General features: G+C 40.4%; 1 protein-coding gene across 3 annotated transcripts in view; it reads left to right on the forward strand.

Moving 5' to 3' along the window:
• The window catches only part of PLEKHA8 (pleckstrin homology domain containing A8), a 63,011-nt gene extending 39,292 nt beyond the window's left edge, over nt 1–23,719 (forward strand). Inside the window, exon 13 of one of the 3 annotated variants that reach the window (XM_039862635.1) lies at nt 23,392–23,719. In XM_039862635.1, the coding sequence (XP_039718569.1) occupies nt 23,392–23,432 (41 nt within the window). In that variant the 3' untranslated portion in view covers nt 23,433–23,719. Of the gene's footprint in view, nt 1–3,466; nt 8,189–23,391 lie in introns of those variants that run through there. The other 2 variants (XM_039862634.1, XM_039862636.1) reach the window with 2 other exon arrangements.
• Nucleotides 23,720–24,336: the final 617 nt, after the last annotated feature.

The following is a 24,336-nucleotide window of genomic DNA, read 5'->3' on the forward strand; positions in this document are numbered from 1 at the left end:
TCATAAAACATCGTAGAAATTATGGAAGACCAGAAAGGGGAAAAAATTTAAATTGTCCATATTCTCATCACTCCATAATAACCATTTTTAATATTTTTGTGTTTTACCTTCTCAACTTTTATTCTTATATCCTGTTACATGTTCTTTTAAATATCGTTCTATTTAATTTTATATATTTATCTACATATCTACTTAACACATGTTATACTTACATCTACATGTTTATATTGTTTGTGTATAATTATCTTTATTTTGTATACTTGCTCTATATATGCATATAAATTTTTTGACATTTAGCTCATAGTGTAATTTTATATCTTCCCCCTACATGCACACTCAATAGATTGTCTCATGACCATTTTTAAATACCGTAAGAGTCTTTGAAAATCATTATTTTTAGTGACCGCATAATATTTCTCTAGTATGGAGGTACCATAGTTTATTTGTCCAATTCTCTCTGTTGGAAATTTAAGCGGGTTCAGAGTTTATTATTACAAATAAAACAGTATCCGTTCATATGCATTTTTTACTAAAACTCTTATTTCCTCAAAATAGGTTCCTAGAAGTAGAATTGCCATGTCTCATACCAATAACTACAACCACAATTTAGAATTTTGAGCACTTACCTTACATTAAACATTGCTTTAAGTGTTTTACACATGTAAAGTTATTAATTTCCTCCCTCTGAGGTAAGTTCTCTTATTTTCCCTACTTACAGGCAAAGAAACCGAGATACAAAGAGGTGAGATATTACACTCAAAGTTATAGAGTAAGAACATTTGGAAGGCTCATGATGTTATTGCCAGTAATTTTTAAAGTTGCTGGTTTTAAAGAAAATAGATTGTATCAAGCATTTGGCAACAGCTTCCTCAGTAGAGGAGCTGGGTCGGCCCTTTTGGCCTCTCTACTGTTATTCTTCACGTTTTTCCTACTTTGGAACGTTTATTGAGTTTCCCAACGGGCTAATTAATAAGCAGGGGCAAATTCGTTTAACTGATCACACTTGCTCAGGGAGATATCTTTACACTCAAGGTATTTAACTCATTCTCCAGCCAAATAGTGAACTTTTGTCTTTGAACAGTTATAACTTATGAAACCAATGCCCACTCCAGGCTCTGCCTGAACGTGGCCACCAGCTGCCCTTCACATGACCTTTCGGTTCTCTCTTCAGTCGAGTTCTATCATTGTTTCCCAAGTAGACTTGGCCGTATCACAGTCTTCTGTGATGAATCTTTGAGAAATTCCTTGGGCCTCACTCTGATAAAACGTAAAAAAAAAAAAAAATTTATTTTACTTAAAAATATGTGAATAGTGTTCAGTTTTGTTTTTTACCAAAAAGTCCAGAGAGGATATAACAAAAACTTGCAGTCCCTGCCTTCTGCTCCCCAATTCCCAGACGCACTCCAAAGAAGCCACTTTCAAATAGTGGCTGTTTCTTCCAATTCCTCCATAATTCTAAGAATGTCTGTTGTTCTTTGTGGCCTTATCCATCATAGATTAGAATTGACCTCTCTAAGACCTCATTATCACAGCCTCACCCCCCAGTGTAATGATGTCACAAGTTAACATGACGAGATGAGCCAAACTTCTATGGTATTTTTTTTTTTGTTCTTATATGTTTTATATTCTTTCCTGCACCATCAGATCCTTCAAATCACCATCACTTTCAACTCACAAATGTATCAGAGTATATGTTGTTGTTTTTTCTTGGAGACTTCCCCTTCAGAACTTTCTAAACTCTTATTCCAATCTGAATTAGTTGTTCAGGCCTGTTGCATGCTATTGACCTAGGACTATTCTTCACCAGTTTTCCTATGTTAAATCTCTACCTCACTCTAATTTTATTTCCTAGGTCCTATAACTTTCTGTCTCTTGATCTAATCCGTCACTTTTGTCATGTCCATCCTCCAGTAGCTTCCTGAGAAAGGGCACGAGGGAGCTAAATTTTTGAGTGCCCTCGTACCTAAAAACATCTTTATTCTGCTCTTTTTTTTCTAGAGTGATGCTTTGACTGGTATAAAGTTCTAGGTTAATAATAATTTTCTCTCAGAATTTTGAAAGCATACCTCTATTGTCCTCCAGCTTCTTTTGTTACTGTTATAAAATTTAATGTCATTCTAATTTCTGTTTCATTTTATATAAACTCCTCCTTATCCTCTTATGGATACTTTTAGGATCTTTTCCTTTTCCCCTTTTGGTTTCGATCGTTCATTATGCTAAGCACTTGGGTGGTATTTAAATCAGGAGACTCATACCCTTCAGTTTGGGGAGATTTTCTCACATTATAATTTTGAATAATTGCCTTCCCTTCATTCTCTGCTCTCCCCCTTGTGCTCCTACCATTATTTGAGTATTATTTTGTGCCAGGCTGTGGGTGAAATACATCATATATATCCCATTAACCCTTCAGATAAGGAGAGTGGTATCAGTTCTCTTCTACAGGTGAGGAAACTGGGGTTCTGGGAGATTAACACTTTGTGATCCGTGAAAGTTTTGGGATTCAGGTCGCGTGGTCTTCTTCATCCAAGCCTGTGCATGGTAAATGCCAGTTGCTCTCCAGCTGCAAAAAGGAGGCGGGTTGATTCTCAAAGACCTTCAAATTCAAAGTATAAGGGAGCTCAGGAAAGCAGCTGTAGAATGATAATTCAAGATTCCAGAAAGTCTCCAGAGATCTCAGCAGAGCCAACCCAGCGGATGCCAGACAACTGATTTTAGCAAGCTTAGGGAATGTGGGTCTGCAGAGGGGAGGGGGCTGTAAGGAGCCTAGGAAATCGCCTGTCTCGAGAGTGGAACGGTGTGGTGTGGTGCCTGAAAAAGCAGAGACGATCATCTGTGAACCTGGGTGTAAACCGTACGGGGTTTTCATGAAGATCAACTGGGATAAAATACACTGTTAAAACGTCAGTGCACAACAAATGTTAGTTCCCTTCTTATTTAGGAAAAGTTCAATCAGGAGTGCAAAGGAAATATTATCCATGTGGGAGGAAATAGGAATTATACAAAGGAGCGTACGCATAAAGATGAGACACAGACAGGAGGGAGACCCACGGGAGGCTGGCCACGTGGGACAGGCTGCGGTGGCCACGTGCATTCAGGAAGATTCCGAGGGGTCAAGGAGCATAGTCTGCATCACACCGTGAATGAGAAGGGCGCTTTTCTCACATGCTTTTTCTCTCAGCATTTCCTGACTCGATGGCATTATAAGTACATTCTTGCCGCTTCTAGCCATAAAATTATTTTATTTGGTGCTTGAAAAAAATTTTTTGAGTCCACTAAGTGGAAGGGTATATTCCTGGTTTTTTACTCTTGCTCTCCTCAGCTGCGTGTGCGCGCGCGTGTGTGCGTGTGTGTGTGTGTGTGTGTGCGTGCGCATGTGTGTGCGTGCGCGCGCATGCCCTCGTGAATACGAGTAAAGTGTGGAGAGATTGAGGCGTGATGCACACTCTCACGGGCAGTTCTTTTGCAGTTAGCTCTGAGGGCAGCTCCGTCCTATGAAGATTTTGTGGCGGCGTTAACCATAAAGGAAGGAGACCACCAGAAAGCAGCTTTCAGTGTCGGCATGCAGAGGGACCTCAGCCTGTACCTCCCTGCCATGGAGAAGCAGCTGGCCATCCTGGACACCTTGTACGAGGTCCACGGACTGGAGTCGGATGAGGTGGTGTGATGGCCGCGGGGCAGCGCCGCCTCCTCACTCTGGGGCGTGGAGTTTGCCGACGTGTTTTGTTGCTCTGCTTACTTTCCAGCAGCAGCTTCGCCCTCTCCAGCCCCTCGGGGGCGTGGGGCAGTGGAGACGAAGCCTAGAGCTTTTATATATAATTTTTTTAAATGCATATGTGTTCTGTGTGTTTAAAAATCAAGGTGCTATATATTTTCAGTTCAAAGGGCCTCTTGGAAACCAAATCATAGCTGTTATATAGACTTGAACGGCGAGTTACAAGAGCAGATTTGACAGTTTGTTGGTACTGTGTTTTGTTTTGAACTTTGAGTTTTAATGGGCCACCCAAACCCAAGCTGAAAATGAACAAATTCTGAATCAAGGACTGTAACTCATAGCCAGGGTTTCAATCAACTTAGACTAAAAATTTGGAGGGAGCTGTGCCCCGTTGTTAAAGCTGTTGAAATACAGAGTTTTCTATCCCTAGACATCTCCAGAGAATCCTCCCCTCCGTGACTGTGTGGCCAGTAGGAGTCCGTGTCGTCAAGGTACTCAGGGCATTGGCGTGACCATGTCAGCGTGGGAGGTAGGTGACACAAACAAGAAGTGCCATCACTGTTTACAGGTGGACAGACTGTGGCTCCGAAGAGATGGTGGTGTGAACTCACCCCAGCATCAGGGACAGTGTGGGAGAGGTGGGACATGTCACCCGCAATGACCCCGTCGTAGTGCCCACCTGTGCCAGCAAGCTCTTTCGTGCATGTTCTCATTCAGATATCATACCAAAACTGTGACATTCAGGGATCACCACCCAACTTCAGAAGTAAGGATTAGAGGTTGAGGGATTTGCTCGTAGTCATACAGCATCTAAGTGGAGGAACCAGGTGATTCCTCAGTGACCCGGACCGCCTCTGCATCACAATCACACGGAGTACTTCTGCAGAAAGCAGACCCCCGGGCCTCTCCCTGCCCTGTAGCGCTGGAACCTGGGGCTAGGACTCAGGACTCTGCATTTGAATAGACTTTTCAAGTGATTCTTATACACACATGGTCGAAGAACCAGGAGGTTAAATTCTAGTTTACAGAATTCCCAGTCTTCTCCATGAATTAAATGATGTGTCCTTTTTTCAAAGAGGAAGAGACTGTTGTTGAAATAAAATAGTTAAAGGGAGAGTGAGTGAGAAGTGGACCGAGGTTACTCAGCAGCTTTCTGACGGCGGCAGCGGCGGCCTGCAGGCCTTGGCGGTGCGTTCGGGGACCGTGGCTATGAGCGAGCGCTCCCGTCAGTCTCGGTGTGTCCACCATCGTGCAGAGCGAGCTAAATGCAGCTGCTTATCAACTTCAGAAGCTGTGGAACTATGTCATTCATTCTTTCCTAAAACAACCTTGTGTGGGCATTCTCTCGAAAAGAGCGACACTCAGACTGTGGCCCCAGTCTCTCAGGAGGCCAAGCTGCCAAGAGTGTGTGTGGGAGAGAAGCCCATTAGAGACCACTTGTCGATAGTAGCTGGAAGAGAAGTTCCAGTGTGAGGTTTCCCAGGGACGAGGGTGCATCCCTTTGAGGGGCACAGGTGAATGCTACCTGGGCAGCACCAGGTGATGCTGTTCCTAGGGCAAAGAGAACCACTCCCCCACCCCGCTTAGGCAGAGAGGTTATGGAGGGAGGGATACTGATTTTGTGTTGGGTGTCTTTGAACAAATGGGCATTTATTTAGCTCAAATTAATGATGTAGTTCCTCTACTCACATGAGGATGTCTGGAAAAGGCTTAAACTTAGAAAAGCAGCATCAAATGTTTCAGGCTGGGTGCTAAAATGATGGTGATTCTTTTGTATTTTAGCACTTCCTGTTGGCAGCTGCCAAGGTGGGTGTGTGGTCCTCCCTGTCCCCACAAGTGATCAGTGTGACTCTCCCTCTAGCTGGTGTGAATATGAGGGTGGAACTAGGGAATAATTTAGAATTCCTGCCCTTGACGCAGCCTACTAAAAGGGAAAAAGAAAAAACGGCCAATCTACTCTCACCTTGAATGAAGACACTTTTAGGCGCTGTGCCCTTGGGAGGGGGTGCTCCCAGAGGTTATAAGTGCAGTGAAGCTTGACCGTTCCAATGGGCTGCTAGTATTCCCTGTCACCTCAGGTGAACTCGTGTGGTCTCTTGGAGCGGGGGTGGGCACGCTGAGGATACCTCAGATTTGTCCTTGATACTCTGAACACACACAAAAAGCACGCAGCTCGGCGTGGCCACTTGACACGTATACAGGCATTGCCTTGGTGTGCAGGACTCAACTCCTGGGGAAGAACGCTGTAATATATAAATATGCTGGGATCTTTGGGAACCCAGATCAGAATAGCTAGAATAATGAATGAGTTGCATTTTCTACGCAGCCTTTTCCCAGACATTACCCTGTAGGATGGGTCTGATGTTTTTTGATAGGTATTTTCCTCACTGGATCATATTAAGTTTGCCTATGATGTGTCAAATTTGTAGAGTCCTTCAATAAAAATACCTAGAAGTTGAACCTAATGCCAGATGATCATTTTACCTTGACCTAAAGCTTGGCACAGGCAGAGCTTCCTCCTGAATCTACAGTATTTGCTTCTCCATTTTAGTTAAAGTCCTAATTTGTGCTGATTTGCATTTACTGTCCAAGAAGAGAACAAAGAGAAAAGATTGTTCAGCTTTCTCCCCACAAACCTCCAAGACTTCGGGAAATCGAAGCTTGCTTTCACCCGGACGATGAGAGGAGAAAATGCTGGTGTGTTTGTTGGCACAGCAGTCAACTTGCTCTCATTGCTCAGACATGTTTAGGATCCCTTTTCAAGAGTAACCGTTAGATCCTGAAGAAAAAGATAATGTGTCTTCTGGGTATCAGGAGAAGCTAGTAAGTAACATCGGATGATGCCTCACAGGCCCTCCATACCCACCGTTTCATCTTCCACAGCCGAAGCCAGGCTTTCCACTCAAGAGGGATCGATGTGTGTTTGTCTAACTGAACAAAATCCTTTCAATGCTGGCAATTTTTCTGTCCTTTGAAAGCAAATTTGACTTCTGCTAGGTAATCCTGGTGAAACTGTGAAGTTGGAGAGATACCTTTTTGGGGCGAAACCAGCTTGTGGCTGTGAAGTGGGTGTGGTTTTCTCGCCAGCTCCGCAGGGAGCTTTAGAAGTGGGACTGGCATGGCGAGCGTGTCGGTGCCGGGCGATTGACTTTGAAAGGTGGTGCTCATCAGCTGTGGGGTAGCGGCTTGAGGCACCTTGTCATTTGTGTGCCATTGTGAACATAAAGCTCCCCCACCGGTCACATTTCGTGAGGGCTCTCTGAGCTTCTCTCCTCTCCTCTGTCACTAGAGATTGCCACCGGGGCCCCCATCCGAACACCAACCACACAGCCCTCTTTTAGCGGTTCTGCCCTGTTCAGCAGTACCTCCGGGCACAAGTGCAGCATCTGGCACAGACCTAACCCAGGATTAGAGGGTCCGGTTCCCCTCCCAGACCGCAAGAGCTTCCTAACCCCTCTTTCCATTTGTAGCTGTGAAGCAGGTGATCACCATGATGTGTCGCATCTAGGAAGGGCGATCTGATATTGAATGAGTGGGGCTGGAAAGTTTTGCAGTCTTCCCTTTTTTGAGTATTAATTGCATTTTTGTACATATCCAAAAAGTTAATGCTTTCGCCTTTATATTTTCAGAAAAGTGTTTTTAATTAAAAAAAAATGTGGTAGGGACCAACACTTTTCTTTATTCAATTTGAAATAAGTAGAGGAGCTGAAGTGGGAGGTATCTTATTAAGGAAACTTAATCCGATTGTGAAAATCGTATATGAAGAAATACTTCAGGCAGTCGAGAGCGTCACAGGGTCCTGAGCAGTATAAAATGATGTGAGACATTTGGGAAACTTTCTGAAGGAAACTTATTTTTATGGATTTTTTTTTTTCTCACTAATCTACCACATCCTGCAAGAAGCTGGTTACATAATGGTGCATTTCTGAATCACTGATTAAAATCAGCCGCTTCTGATCTTAGTCATAGGTTTTACAACTCTTCGGCTTCCCCACCCTCGTGTTTCGTTTTTTTTAGGTGAACTTCCAACCTTTTTTACATTTTCAGATTTAGAATTTATAAGTGAAATAAATATATTTTAAGCTGTTGTTCTGTTAGCTGAGCTGCTGTGTTTGGTCGTCAAGGGCCCGGCCCGGGCTGCTCTGATCTGGTACAGTCCGCGTGCGGGCTGGTGCGTGCGGTAACCCTGTGCTCCTGTGACGTGTGTGAGAACTGCGTTCTGCTTCTGGGCGTCCCTTTGTAATCCGCAGTCGCTTACTCAGGGGTTTCATAATAATGACATAAAATATTCACTAGCCGTCTAATGGCATTTTAAGATTGCTTATCTATTGTAAGGTTGTTAGGAGTCCTGTCACCAATCCCGTGAACTGTCTCTGAAAGCGTTCCCACTTCCCACCCTGTTGCAGCCAGTAGTCCTGTGTACAGAGGCCGTTTGCATGATTTCTTCTTGCACTGCTGCATTAAGGCACTCCAGGCCATGATTAAGCGATTATCGACGGTACAGTTGACGCATGCATTGATCTTTCTCCTCCTCTGTTTTTATATAGCCTTTCATTAAAAGGAAAATACATACCACGATGTAATGCAAAGGTTTTCAAAATTCTTCGGTTACCTTTTTAATTACTTCTCTTTCAGAGCAAACAAATGTTTTCAGCTAAGCTATGTGAGTACACAAGAAAGAGATTCTGCTCGTTTTAAGCATCATCCTTTCTATTACGTATATTATAAAGTGTGGTCAATATTTCCTCCCTGTACTTTATAAATAGAAACCACCCTGGAATGGTTGGTACCCCTTGCAAAGCTGAGCTAATTTGCAGAGACTCCTGTTTTTGTGTCTCTTTATAGATGTACATGGAGTCAGTGATGACAAGAAGGGTTATCTAGAAGTCATTTCTGTTGCATCCTGGAGGGCTCATGAGCCAGTCTCATGGCACGTTTGATGTATGAGTCCCCTGTGTCATGACAGTTTCACTAGAATGTCAGTAAACAACCCGACTACCTCATGTGAAATTGGCTGTGAACAACCTGTGTCGTACGAGACGTGTGTTAAAGCCGATGTAATCTGGTTAATAGATTGGACAAAACGATGTCTCTCTAAAGAAGAAACACATTAGACCAGATGCCAAAGGCTACAGCGTACATCGATTTCCCTGGATTTGTTTTTTATGTCATTGTTTAATTCTACCCCAGTATTCTTATCTTGAATGTGGTTACATAGATCCATGCACTTTGAATATCTGTCACGCTCAGTCTTATGTTACCTGTTCTTGTCCTTCAGCATTTTGATTGAGCATCATAATGACAATAGAAAGCAAGTATCAAGTTGATACTTTGTTGATTTCTTAATCATAATGGACCTTTACTTAGAGTATAATGTGTCGGAGCCTTTTAGGACCAGCCGATGAATGAGGATTTCACGTGTAGGTTAAATGTACAACTCTGTCCAAGTTCTTACTCTGTATCTTGTGGGGAGGGGGAACAAGGGAGGGTTTTACTTTTTTTGCAAAAATGTTTGAAAACATCTGTCAGATTTTATATTCATTAGTTATAATAAACTTATTTTTAAAGTATTTTATCAAGTGCTTCTCTTAAAGATATTTGTATGGTTTCTTAGGATAAATAAGGACAGATCACAGAAGCTTTACTTCCTAAAGCCTAACAAATGAACTACCAAAATAAATAAAAATTTGAAAAGTAAAAACCACTTAAGTTCGCCAGCAGTGAAGCATGGGAAGGAGCCCAACCTTGAGCTTTAAGCCTCAAAAGACGACTGCCGAAGAAAAGACCAGAAAAGCCCAGATTCTCTGGCGAGAATGAGAAGAGCTCTGAATCCGTTCTGCTGGGGACGGTAAAATCCGGAATTTCATCAGCATCTCATTTTATTAAGTTGATTCAACAGTCAAGATGGGCAGCCTATCTTCCCAGCAATGGCATGATATCCCGCATTAATAAAGCTTTAGAAGAGGGGGCGTTGCTGGGGAGGGATGGGTGAACCGAGGGACCGGAACAAACTGCTCATCCACGAATTAAGAGAAACACCAACGTGCCAAGGATCTTCCCCCCACGATATGGTAGATATGTCTCCTCTCCGTCTGGAATTCAACCCGGTGCAGCACTTAATACACGTGTCAGAAGACAGAGCAGGGTCCAGTTCCTCTAACAAAAGCCTGTATACACAGCCCCTCCTCCCTCCCCATGCAGACGCAGACAAGCCCGGCTCAGGTTTGGCTGGTGTTAGTTATTAAAATATCAAAATACTTCTGTACTAGGAGGTAAATAACCAAGGTCTGAAGGGTCTAATGCTGCTCTGCCCACTCCCCAGCCTCTGTCGCAGCCCCTCTTAACTTCAGACCACTCCACAATCCAGCAACTAAAGGACTAACGTGGCCCCACAAGGAACCTTTGAAGCCCTGCCCCAGAGCTGTGGCCCACCTTTGTTCTGCCTGTTCGGTGTCTGTGTCATGCTGCTGATTAAGTACGTTTCATATCATCCATGACAGGAAGTATACAGAGCAAAAAGAGAAGTAGTTGTCACATAAGATGGCAAACGTGCCAGGGAGAGCACGCCAACACCACTTCAAAGCAAATAAATGGTCGGGTTGGGGTTGCCCACCTTAAACATGAGCAAATTTAAATAAAGTCGCCTGGCAGCTATGTAAATACTCCACTGGCTGCAAAGTGGGTACAGTGGGGAAGAGATGAAACCAACTGGGAAAGAAAGCTGGTCTAAGAAACAAAAATCCTGTAGGGGTATTGTGTTCTCAGAGAACTTCAAAAGAACATGACTTCAATTAAACAAGAGCTCATGTGAGCTGATCAAATAGTGGAATGAGATTTTTAAAAGGCAGTTAAGGAAACGACCAGGATGACACTATTTTAGAACAAATAAATGAATTAGAGCCAAAAAAAAAAAAAAGGTTGAAAAACAATTTATAACAAAATAAAAAGCTTGAGATGACAGTAAAGTGAAGAATTAAAAACAAACAAAAAAAAACAAATATTAAACTCATTCTTGAGAGAGTAATCGTAGGAAGACAAAGATATTCTAACGTGTAATTGGTGACAGGAAGCACTTGACAATAAAACATATCCTGATTAAGTTAGTGAACTTGAAGAATGAAAAAAGAATTCTTCATTCAGGCAGAAAAAGCAAGTCACCAAAGGGTCTCTAACTTCTCTACCTCAAGATTCAGTGACAGGAGACGATGGAGGAATGCATCCAAAGTTGTGAGTATGAAAACAGTGGCTTCCGTGTATTACCAGCAGCCAAGTCATCAACAGAATGTCGGGTACTCTTAAGCATGCGAGGACTCTGGGAATACCACACCCACGGGCCCTTAAGAAAACCATTTGGTAGGAGAGATGAATCAAATAACTCGATGACGGAGGAGCTAGTGGTGAGCCCTGAATTTATATGAAGAACCAAGGCCAAACTGGGAATTAGAGTCATATGATAGACATACATGACAAATATAAACCTTTATAATGTGACTAATAAATTGGGAGTGAGGGAATCTTATTTTGTGGTAACCTTTTTCGAAAAAATAAAATTCAGTGGAGTTTTAAAGAAATATCTGTTTGGATCAAGAAATATTTAAAGTTTAATAATCGTTTCAGTTCAGTTTCTTAAATACAAGCAAATTAGCTGAATGCTATTTTTTAAAAAAATGTGATTAGAAATAAATATGATACAAGTAAGTATGAGTATATTTTTAAAAATCTATCCTTTTATCTGTATCTGAAAAAAAAAAGGTCAGAAATGATGTTTACTTAGTTAGTGATGGTTATTTTTAAGTGGGTATTGATTTTATTTTACTCTTTTCTTTGTATGTTACTATATTGATTGACTTGTTTGATGACCATTCTATCTTTATTTTTAAATGGAGTTGGGTTTTTTCAAAAACAAGGTTAAAAAGCCTTGTGTGGTGTAGGTGGTCCCCTGGCATATGCTGTTGCTTGTAATGACAGTTGCTTTATAACTCCTAGCAAGGTACTTACATTTTTTAACTTAATCTCACCACACTTCCTTTTTTTCCACTGGTTATTTTTCACTCAACAACTTCTATTCCTTTACCCACACAAAGATATTACTCATATCCCATTTTATAGAACTCAAAAGTGTTGGATTCTTTTATGGCTAAAAACGGAACACCAGTATGGTACCCAGTGACTTGCCCAGTACATCTGAAACAAATGAAAAAGTGGAAAAAGAAGCCATTTGGACTGGCTGACAGTCGTCTTACGAGAGGAAGCCAGAAGGACTCAGCAACAAGGGGATTTTGCACATGAACTGGCTGGAGTCCATCTGAGGAGCTGAAAGGTTTCTTTCTTTGTGCTTCTGTAAGTTTGGAAATGAAATGTCAACGCTTTCTCTGCCCAAGTGAAATTGCAGGGCGATAGAGCTGTAGTTCGGTATTAGCTAATGCTATTCAAACCCAGCTGCCAGCAACGGCAGATGAGAGAATGCAGCAGCAAACTATTCAGTAAGCATTTCAGGACCATTCAGCATTGTTTGTGGAAGCCTGTGGAAGCCCTGGATTCTATTGTGACATGTGAGAGCAACTCAGGACCCTCTCTCCCTCTTTGTCACACAGAGTTTTATAAAATCCCAAGTCCTAGACTTAATCCTAGACTTAACCAGCTTGTGGAGCTGAAAGACTCCTTCATATGTCATGGGAGTCATAATAGCCACCCCAAAAGGTTGTTAGAAGGATCAAAACAGGAATCGAGCATACTGTGCATGGCATGGCATCTGGCACAGGGTAAGAATTCCCAAACTGGTGGCAATGGGGATATTAACAGTTGTTACCATTTTAGAGGGAATTGTAGCTCCACCATGCCTGGTCTCTTCCTGGCTAAGTAAGCCTTTTATTTATTTGGGCCACTTGTCCCCTTAGGGCAGGTTCCCCCCTCTGCACTGAATGTCTTGCCACCTTCAAGGAGACCTTCACCTCATCATGTCCCCATGAGACACTTCCTTTCCCCTTTCTTGCCTGAGCCCTGCAGCCAGCTGTGATACTTCACAGCCGTCTCCCAGTTGGAAGATTCTAGAAGAATGGCTAACTGATTCCAGAAGAATGGCTAACTGAGTGTTAGGGTGGACCTGACACTCTCCGTAGGACCCCTCCCCCTCACTTCAGAAGACAGCTAATATGTTTCTCTGCCCTGATCTCTCCCCTTGTTTTGGAACACACTAGTTTCTTTGAGTGACTGCCCCTTTGCCACGCTGAGCTCTGGCTGGGCTGCCAGTCACGGAGCCCAACCCTCTGGCCACAGCAGTCGGCATGTGATCCAGAGCTGGCCCATCCTAAGACTTCCCTGGGACTGTATATTTGGACACTGAGAGAGTGTATGTCTATTATGAACCTCATGTCCGTGTCCCCCCAAAATTTATATGTTGAAACTCTAACCCCCAATGGGATGTTATTAGCAGATGAAATCTTTTGGAGGTAATTAGATTAGGTCATGTCTGAGACAAGATAGAGAAGACTTAAAATAAATGTTAAAAGGTAAACTATGTTCATGGGTTAGAAGATCGGATATTGATGGGATGTCTCCAACCAGGCAATTCTCCAGCTCCAGCTATGTATCCTAAATTCAATTCAATTCAATTCAATTCAATTCTGACACTACCTGCCTAAAGAAAGCATCAAGTTAAGGGCTCTGTTCTGCAAGATTGCCCCCAGTCCGCCAGATGCTAATTGAAAGTCCAGGCTGTCACCTATACTTCTCATTGAGCAGCTCCGGATTGGAGGTTCCTGCAACCCTCTCTTGTGAATTATATCTCAATAAAATTTGTTATTATTCCAGTAGGATTTTTGTAGAAATTGATGAACTAATTCTCAAATTTATATGGTAATGTAACAGACCTAGAAAAACCAGAACAATCTTGAGCGTTAACAATGTTGGAGAACTTAACGTTAGCTAATTACAGGACTTTCTATAAAAGGAGTGATCATGATGGCACAGTGTCAAGATTCACGGAACAATAGAGTTCAGAAATAAACCCACACTGACATAATCAATTAGTTTTTGGTCAAACTACCAAAGTAATTCAGCGGTGAACAAAAGACAAAAGGTGCCTAACCTATACGGGGGAAAAGATGAATTTCTACCCATACCTCACGCCACACATAAATAATCAAGAGCATATAACTAAATGTAAAAGTGAATGAAGTCCGAAGAGTCTACAAGGAAACATGGGGCAATGTCTCTGTGAATTTGGGATAAGATTTCTTAAGACGTAAAAACACTATAAATGTAGGTAAATCATATTTAAATTTTTAAAATTCAGTAAAAAGTTTTCGGGAACAACCAAGGGCAAACAGGAGAGCCAACGTTGCAAGGTCAGAATACCTAGATCAAAAGAGCATGTTCGAAACATGAAGAATTCCTACACAGAAGATAGAAAAATTTACGAAGAATGCGACTAGATAACTCACAAATGAGGCTGATGGCTTAGAGAAAGGGGGTTGGTGAGCAGTTTCAAATATAATCGGCCATTCAGGGCTCTTCCTCTAGATATTGCTTGTTCATTCTTTTATCATTTTTCTCCTGGGTTGTTTATCTCATTTTTAATTCTAGCTATATTGGTTATATGAATAACATATCATCTCTTATATGGAGGCTTGTCTTTTCATTTTGTTTCTCATGCCTTTTGTTATAAAACAAGTTTTTAATTTCAATATCAAATGGATCCATTTTTCTTTTACAATTAGTGCTTGTTGGGTTCCATTTAAAAAATAATTGCATATTCTACTACCGCTAAAACATCATGTGATATTTTTCCCAAAAATGTAATAATATTCACCTTTAGGTCTCTATACCCTCTGGAAATTATTTGTGTATGGAGTGTGGTGTGGAATTGTTTTATCTTTTCTTTATGAACAGCCACTGGTATTAGCACTGTTGGAGCTATCCTTTTCCTATAATTTAAATGCCATCACTATCATATATAAATTAGTTTAATTCTAGACTCCATTCTGTTCCATTTGCCTAATTGTTGCTTTTTAGGCCAACGCCACACTGTTTTTTAAAGAAAATGTTGATGTCTGTTGGAGTCACTTCCCTCTACTACACACACACACACACACACACACACCACACACATCTTGTGTTTCCTCTTAAAAGAGTTTTGGCTATTCTTTACCCTTGCATTTTCTGTATGAACTTAAGGATAATCTTGTCAAGTTTTGAAAAATATCTTGTTGGAATTTTTATTATAATTATACTGAATTTATTAGACTGATTTTGAGGAAAACTACTGTTACTACAAAATTGCATCTTCCCCTCAAATCTGGTTTATATTTCCATCTATTTATACGTTCTACTATGTTCTTCAATAAAGTCTTATAGTTTTATTGGCAAAAGTCTTATGCATCTTTTGTTATATTTATTCCCAGGTAAGTTAGATTTTATTGTTGCCACTAAAAATATATCCCTTTTTTAAAAATTACATTTTATAATTTTTGTTATTGATTTTACATCATTCGCATTCAACAACTTTAATAAAACCTTTTTCTGGTAGTTTGTAGATTATTTTTTATTTCATATTTTTTCCTTTTCAATCCTTATAACATTTCTTTTTCTTGTCTTATCACACTAGTAAAAAGCTTCAATACAATGTTGAATAGACGTGGTGATAGAACAAATATTCATTGTGTTCTTGATCTGAAAAGGAATGCTTTCAACATTCACAATTACATGTAATTTTTGCTATATAATTTTGAAAATTGCTATAATTTTGGTAGCTACCATTTACCAGGCTAAGGAATTTGCTTTCTACTTCTAGCCTGCTATTGGTATTATGAAACGATGTTGAACATTATCAAAAGTTTTTCTGCATTTATTGAGAGCATCATACAGTTTTCTTTTTTAACCAGTTAATATGGTAACTCTCATTAATAGACTTTCTAATTTTAACCCTCTTTGTATTCCTAGGATGACTCTAACTGGATAATGATATATTTTTAATAGGCATTTTTGGATTCAGTTCACTAATGTTTAGGATTTTTGCATCTATATTTAGAAGTGAGATTAGCCTTTAATTATTACTTTCTTGTACTTTCCTTATCTGATTTTGCCATCAGAATTATTTTACTTCATAGAATGAGGTGGGCAGTGTTCTCTCATTTTATATTCACTGGAACACGTTGTTTAAGATAATAATTATCTGTTCTTTGAAGTTTGGGTCTGACTGGTAAAATCTTCTGGATTTAATGGCTTGTTTTATTTTATCTTTTTTTTTTTTTTTTTTGAAGGAGGAGGGTGGATTTGAAAACTGATTTAAGGAATAAATCTAATCAAAAATTATATTTCTTTTTGAGTAGTTTCATGAAGTTATGTTTTTCTAACAAACTGTATATTTTGTACATGTTTGCCATTTACTGGTTATGAGCATCAAGTCGAATTGTGCCCAAAGGACCGTGAGAGCTTACTGTGGGCTGACTGGACAAGAAGCCAGATGAACTAACCCCACCTTCTCCTAGAGGCAGGGGCCACACTCCAACTCAGCTTCCCACGGCCCCTCACCTCTCCCAAATCTCTAGGTGTGCTGGGCCATTGGTTTTCTCAGCAGCTGTTACAAACATGAAGCCCTCAAATCCAGATCACTGCGCCCACCAGTCTGTTTGCCCACCAAGGACAAACTGATCCCCCAGGTCCTGACATGACTCTCCATGCTACAATGGGAAGACACTGAACCACAAATCATGGGTAAAGTGGTAGCTGATGGTTTTGATTTGCATTTCCCTGATGACTAATGATGCTGAACATCTTTTCATGTGCTTATTGGCCATTTCTATAGCTTCCCTAGAGAAACATCTATTCAAATCTTTTTACTCAGTTTTTAATTTAGTTATTTACTTTCTCATTATTGAGTTGTCAGAGTTCTTAATATATTCTGGGTACAAGTCTCTTTTCAGATTCATGATTTTCAAATATCTTCTCTCAGTCTGTGGGTTGTCTTTTCACTTCTCGGTGATATAATTTGAAGCACCGAAGTTTTTAATTTTGACGGTTCAGTTTATCAATTTTTTTTATTTCATTACTTGTGCATTTGATGTTGTCTAATCCAAGATCTTGAAGTTACTGTCCAATCCAAGATCATGAAGATTTACTCCTGGGTTTTTTACTAGAGTTTCATAGTTTTAGATCTATGATTTAAGTTAATTTTTATATATGATGTAAGGTAGAAGTCCAATTTCATCTTTTTTGCATGTGGATATCAGTTATCCCAGCACCATTTGTAGAAAAGACTCTTCTTCCCCATTGAATTTTCTTGGCACGTTTGTCAAAAATTAATTGGCCTTTACTGTAACAGTTTGTTAATGCCACACTTATCTATCTTTGTAGTCAGTTTTGAAATTAGCAAGTTAAAATCCTCCAACTTCATTCTTGTTCAAGATTGTTTTGGCTATCCTGTGTCATCTTAGTTTAACTTTTTTAAATTTAACTAAACTTTTGGTTTTGTGGTTTTTCTCTATTTTTTCTTAGCTTCCTATTTTATTCATTTCTGTTTTTATTATGTCCGTGCTTCTACTTTTCTGGGTTTGCCGTATTTATTTTATAACTGGAAAATAGACATTTCTCATTACTTTGAAGGCTTTCTTCTTTTCTAATGTATGCATTTAAGGCCAAAATCACTCAAGTTCTGCTTTAGCTGCATCCTACCCGTTTTATTATATGTTGTTGCCATTGTCCTCTAGTGCTAAGTATGTACTCATTTTACTTGAGGTTTCTGGTTTGACATATAGACTATTTATAAGTGTGTTTTGTTTTGTTTTTGAGGAGTTTTTCTTTTGCTCACTAATCTCAAATTGTAGTACATTGTAGTCAGAAAACCTTGACTTTTTCAGTATACTCTGAGTCATGTAAATTGTGTTGTTCAAATCTTCCATATTCTATTTTTGTCTGCCACATTCAGGAAGTGAATTTGTCCAATTTTCCATCTCATTCTGTCAATTATACTATGTTGCTTGGTGCAGAAAACATCAGAACTGTTGCATATTCCTAGTGAATTGTTCATGTTTTCATTTTGCAGTGACCTTCATGATCCCTACAAAATTAAAAAATTTTAATTCTTTTTTGTTTGATATCAACATAATTATGCCATCTTCTATCCTCTATTGTGGCTACTGAGTAATGTGCTATCAATTTTAAAATGTTGGATTTACCAGTATAATTTTTTTTGCCATTCCATTATGTTGAGTCTGAGTCCTTAGATTTTTCAGTGTACCTATTATGAAGAACATACAGTTCATTTTGCATCTGAGTTTATTTTTAAATTCATGGGTTTAGAATACATCGTTCAATAGTCAGTCTTCCAAGCACTTTTTGAGTATTAGCATTTAGGTCTCACAGCACCCCATCAGTGTAGGCACTGTTAACATCCCCACTTTACAGAGGAGGGGCCTGAGGCATAGAAATAGTGTGATTCACCCCAATTGACATAAGGATTGTGACAAGGCAAACTGATTATTAAAGAGGAGATAATCCTGGAAATTATAAGAGGCAGACAAGGTCAAAGGATGAGACCAGAGTTTTCAGCTCACAGTAATCAAGAAATCAAACTAATAGTTGGTACTATCCCACTAATAAGTGACAGTGATGGGATTTAACCTGGCGATTTAGCTCCAGATTCTTTGCTCACAACTATCACGTCACAGTGCCTTTCATAGGACTTGTTTTTTCTTTGGCGTTTTAATCACATCTTTTAAGCCTTTAATAATTTTAAACATGATTCTTTTATATTTTCTTTTTTATTGTCATCCTATTATGTGAAGTTGTAGGGAATGAAAAGTTATATGCAGATTTTTGACTGCAAGAGGCTTGACGCCCCCTAACCCCCCACCCCCACATTGTTCAAAGATCAGCTGTTTCCTCATTCTATTCTTATGCATACATCTGTTTACTAATTTTTTTCACCTGATATTATATTGTATTTTTATTATATATTAAAATGCATTAAATTTACTTTTCTGTACCTTGTGGCCTAGAAATAAAAAATAGAATACCTACTCTAGGCGCTACGATCCTAACTAACTTTGTGCCATTGATAAATGCCTTACGTTTAAAGCAAAACAATGTGGTATCTCTCCTATAGAACCGATCTTCTGAATCTACTGTCTGGTCGGCAGTCTGCTGCCGCTGAACTTCAGATGCTTCCGAATTCTAGCTTTCTTGTTGAAAGTGCTCTGTAGGTGAAGCTTAGGACGTCTAAAGTGGAACTCTAGACACAGCTGCCTTGTGAGGGCTGTGAGAGAACAGGATTTAACAGCAAGCCTTTCTGCGGGCCAGGGTATGAAGATGATCTGAAACCAAAGTCAGGGAATGGCAAGTATGCTTGATGGAATGCCATTCCCCTCCTCTCCTTCTAAAAACAGTTTGACTTCAGGAAAATGGGCGTAGTGTTTCACTTGGTCTTGCAAGTGTAGGTCTAATTTTGGCACAGCCTCTCCATCTGCCCTCCAGCATCCATGTCCCAGTTGACGACCTGACAGTGGAAGGCAGAGGAGGTAATCCTAGAAATTGTAAAGGGCAGTCAGGATCAAAGGGTGAAAAGCATTCTTGAAAACTCCTAGTCAGGGTTTTCAGCTCGCAGTAATTAAGAAAACTGAAACTCATGCATCAGAAATATGCATTTTCTCTAAGTCACCCCCTTGGCCCTCCCCAGTTAAGTCACCACTACACAGTGTCAGCCAAATGGATTTGAATTCCAAATGAGGTTTTTGAAACTCAAATTAGTTCCAAATTACTGAAATTAAGTCAACACTTTTGCTTTACAACAGCCAGGACTTATGAGAGAAAAGGGAATTTTAAGTGTCAAAGGGCTGTCTCCTAAAAAGATCAATGCACGAAGTTCATTTTGTAACTAAGATATTAGAAAGAAATTAGAATAACCAGATGACTCTACTTCCTGGAGATTAAAGATTGCCCAGACTTTAAACGAAAACCTTTTTATTTAAAAATAAATATTATTAAAAGATATAGATACTTGTGAGTTCCTAAAAGGGGCACAACAGTGTCTGACGGTGGCCAAAGACCTGCAGGGAAAAATAAGGTGGGTGGTGAGTGGCCTTCGAGGATGTGACGACCCAGGATCAGATAGATGCATCGTGTCTCTGTTAAACCTCTCTCCAGGGGGCTGGGCATGGCCTGAATGCCTTCCTCGATGCCAAAGTGCCCAAGAAGTCTGGAGGTGACAATATGGAGAGGAGGAAATGTGTGAGAATATCCTGAACTGGTTGAAACCTAAAATGCCTAAAAAAGCGTTGAAATGACAGTTTACCTAAAGCTTACTTGATCACCTTTCTGTCGTCACATGGAAAGAGAGCTCAAAATTTAATTGGGTTAGAGGAAAATCGAGTTCAATCACTTGTCCATTTGAGTTCATGGCCTATGAAAATCTTGCCTACCGAACTTAGGGAAGGAACAAGAGGGAATTTTTCATTCCTGTGCAAGTGGATGTCCCATGGAATCCAGGGGAAAGGTGGGAGCTGGGCTCAGAAGGGACTAGAACCAAGTGCTGGAAAGTCACCGGCGGAGCAGCTTCTCTGCTTACCTACTCCTGCCTCCCCTCTCAGGACCAGCTTTCTCCACTTCCCCTTCCCTACGCTAGAATATAGTGGCATCTAGATCCCCAGTTCTGTGACACAGTCTAGCCATAAAAAGATTCTAACTTTCTGTCCCTGGGTCTCAATTTCAAATTCTTGCACAAGAATCTGAATGGCCCACGTCAGTCCCATGTCTGTCTCCCTCATTCGATCAACAGTCACCCAGGGGAGCAGTGGCCTGTACAGTACAAGCTGTGAGTCCATCACCCTGGTTCAGTCCCCAGGGAACTGGAAATGGTCGTCAGTTGGGAAGATGCCCCAAAATATGACGTCTCATTCACTGAGGCTTGTGCCTCTCTTTTACAAAGTAGGAGGAATAATATCCATCGTAGCCCTACTTTAAAGTGAAGGCAGAGGGAGCTAACATGTATTGACTTCTCTCCATGTGCCAGATGTTGTAGCAAGTTAACCAGGTTATCTTAGCTCATCCTGAAAACAACCCTAAGAGATGGGCATTTTAATTTCCATCTTTATAGATAAGGAAATTGGTGCTCACAGAGGTTAAATCTTATTGCTAGTAAATGGCAGAGCTCAGATATCTGAATCCAGACAGGACCGGTGCTGCAGCAGGAGAAAGCTATTATTAAAATTGAGATAATGTCTGAAAGCTGTACATGACATTCTCAGCTATTAATAAATTGCCTGGGACAGTATCTTACATGTAGTAAATGCCCAGAATTAAAAGTCTCATTAATAAGAGCACCTGGCCCTTCAATTCCAAGAAGTGTTATCATCGTGGAGTGTTTTGCTCACATGAATCCACCAAACACCACCCATCTGCCTTAAGAGATTTTTGTGAAGACACATTTTATTAAAGATGAAAACAGTAGTGATGCCTGTTTTAACTGTAACTGACCTTCAGACACCATTTGGTGCAATGGATCAGATTGTTTCTAAAGCTTCCATTGCTGCTTCATGTTGAAGTGTGAATTTGCCAGTTTAGGAGCCTGTTGTCACCGTCTGCTCTAATCTTCTGACCCCCTGAAACGAAATATAACTCTTTTGATTAGTGCTGAGCTGATACACAAAACTCAGACTCTCTTTGTAAATGTTTGCCAAATGAAAGATTCATCAACAGGTAATGATAAATCACCTACTGTATTCCCAGCCCTGAGAATTTTAAATCTATAAGATACAATCCATGCCTCTGAGAGCGATCTTTTCTGTGCAATCGAAAACTTAAGAACTCGATGATAAGGGAAATGCAAAGCAAAACAACAATGAGCTACCTCTTCATACACACTAGGATGGATAGGGTGGGGGCAAAAATGAAAAATAAGTGCTGGCAAGGATATGGAGAGATTGGAACCCTCATACCTTGCTGGTGGGAATGTAAAATAATGCAGCCACTGTGGATAAACAGTTTTGCAATTCCTTAAAAAGTTAAACATAGATGTCCTGTGTGATCCAGCATTTCTACTCTTGGACATATGCCTAAAAAAAACTGAAAACAAGTATTCGAACAAGAGCTCTTAACGAGTATTTACAGCAGCACTTCTTTACAGCAGCCAAAAGGTAGAAACAGCCCAATCTCCATCAACGGATGAATGGATAAACGAAGTGTGAGATATCTGTACACTGGCATATGATTCAGCCATAAAAAGTAATGATACATGCTACATCATGGATGAAAACATTGTTTAAGTGAAAGAAGCCATACACGAAAGACCACATCTTGCATGATTCCATTTCTATGAAATGTCCAGTTTTATTTCTCTACATACAGAATTATAAGTATATATAAAGAACTATGATCAGAGATGAGAATGTCCACGTGAAACACCTTGTGACTCTGCCTGGGGCATTCTATCAGGGAGCCTTTCTTCTAAGGGTAGAATCAGAACAGATTGACCTGGGAGCTGCTGTTGCAAATTTGTCCATCTGGTTAGTCTCGTTGAATTCAGAAAAGAAATACCTCTGGAGCCATATATTGATATATCAGTGTCCTCACTGCTAAATATATATGTCACATAAGACCCTAAACTGTGTTATACTTTGGGTTACACTTCTCACTGTGTTTTGTCCCCACTGTGCTGTGTTATGACTCATGTTCAGTTTCCTATGAATCCACCCCCTTCGAACAAGTTTTTTAATCATGCTCATCTATCCAAAAGCCTTATAGTTGCAAAGTTCTTTTTGTTCCTCTTTTTTAAATTGAGATATAATTGACATTAAACATTAAATTAGTTTCAGGAATACAACATAATGATTAGATTTTTGTATATATGGCAAAATGATCACCATAATAAGTCTAGTTAACATAATTATAGTTTTTTATAGTTTTTTTCCTCGTGATGAGACTCTTGAAGATCTCTCTTAGCAACTTTCAAGTATACAATACAGTATTATTAACTATAGCCACCATGCTCTATCTTGCATCCCAAAGACTTATTTATTTTATAATTGGAAGTTTATACTTTTGACTCCCTTCCCCGATTTTGCCCATCCCTCGCCTCTGCCTCTGGGAACCAAGAATCTGTTCTCTGTATTTTTTTTTATTTGTTTGTTTGGGTTTTTTTTTTTAGATTTTACAGACAAGTGATATGATACAAAAATTATCTTTCTCTGTCTGACTTATTTCACTTAGCAAAATACCCTCTAGCTCCAGCCATGCTGTTGCAAATGGCAAGATTTCCTTTTTTGTGGCTGAATAATATCCCATTGTGTACGAATACCACATTTTCTTTATCTGGTCATCATGGATGAACACTTAGGCTGCTTCTGTTTTTCCACTATTGTAAATAATAGTGCAGTGAACATAGGGGTGCAGATATCTTTTCGAGTTAGTGCTTTTTTTTCCCTTCAGATAAGTAACCAGAAATGGAATTGCTAGATCATATGATAGTTCTATTTTTAATTTTTTTGAGCAACCTCCAGGCTGTTTTCCACAGTGGCTACCGATTTATACACCGACCAGCAGTGCACAAGGGTTTCCTTTTCTCTACATCCTCGCCAACGCTTGTTATTTCTTGACAAGTTCTTCTTAATGGTAGTACCTTGCACTTGTCTGTACAGAAAAATTGCCCTAATGGCTGACATTGATAACCTTTTGGGGGCTCTTCCCAGGTCGACACCCTCTTTCACTGAGAACATCTCCATCTCCATGAGGCAGCCATGTTCGTGCCTGACGACCCCGCTCTGCTGGCCGTGAGTGGCCACCTGTCTTGAGGTGAGGTAGTCAGAGTGGAGTTGGGATTCAGAGATGACTGACTCTGCCTTTTAGCTACAGTGAGGGTTTTGGAAACTGATCAGCAGAAGCTGCCATCATGGAAAACCATTCTCAACCACATGTCAGGAGGAGCGGAGAAAGCAGATATTTAAAAAGAAGAACTGATGTGCAAAGTAAAAGGTGGATGAAAATATGATCTGGCCAGAGAAAGAGAGACAGAGAAAGAGAAGAAAGCAGGAAAAGGGTAGAGGGTGGGGGTGGGGGGAGATTGAAGGAGAGAAAAGAAGGGAGGGAGGAGGGAGCGTGAGAGAGACAGAAGAAATAATAGTTCCTGGTCGTTCTCCAGTTCCTGGTTCTCAGCTCTCACGGGGTCCACGCCTCTGCTTGAGTTCTGTGATGTAGTCTGGACGCACTCTTCCTACACGAAGTTCTCCTGGCTTTTTGTTTGTTTGTTTACCTAAGGTGGCTTGAACAAGTTTCTGTTATTGACGAACACAAGACCATTGACTAAGACTGCTGGAACCAACTTCCTGTCTTGTTTTGAGCCCCACAACAGAAGAATAAATCTTGATTCTTTCTGAGTTAATGAAACACGTTATAGACATTTAGAGCTGGAGTCATCTACTCTATGGATGAAACAGTGGTGTCCAAGGAAGTGAAATCGCCTGCCCAAGGTCGCACAGTTAGGAGGTGGCAGAGCCAGAGCGAAAACCAAGGTCTTTTGAATGCCAGCCTGGTGTCCTTTCCTCTAGTTAGTCCTTTCCACAACTGCCTGTTCATGGAAACCGTTAGCATCACGGTTGCTGCAGAGAACACTTGCTCACGATGCTGAATGATGGGAT

Source organism: Pteropus medius, unplaced genomic scaffold, assembly GCF_902729225.1.
Source record: "Pteropus medius unplaced genomic scaffold, Ma_sr-lr_union100, whole genome shotgun sequence".
NCBI classification, from domain to species: Eukaryota; Metazoa; Chordata; class Mammalia; order Chiroptera; family Pteropodidae; genus Pteropus; species Pteropus medius.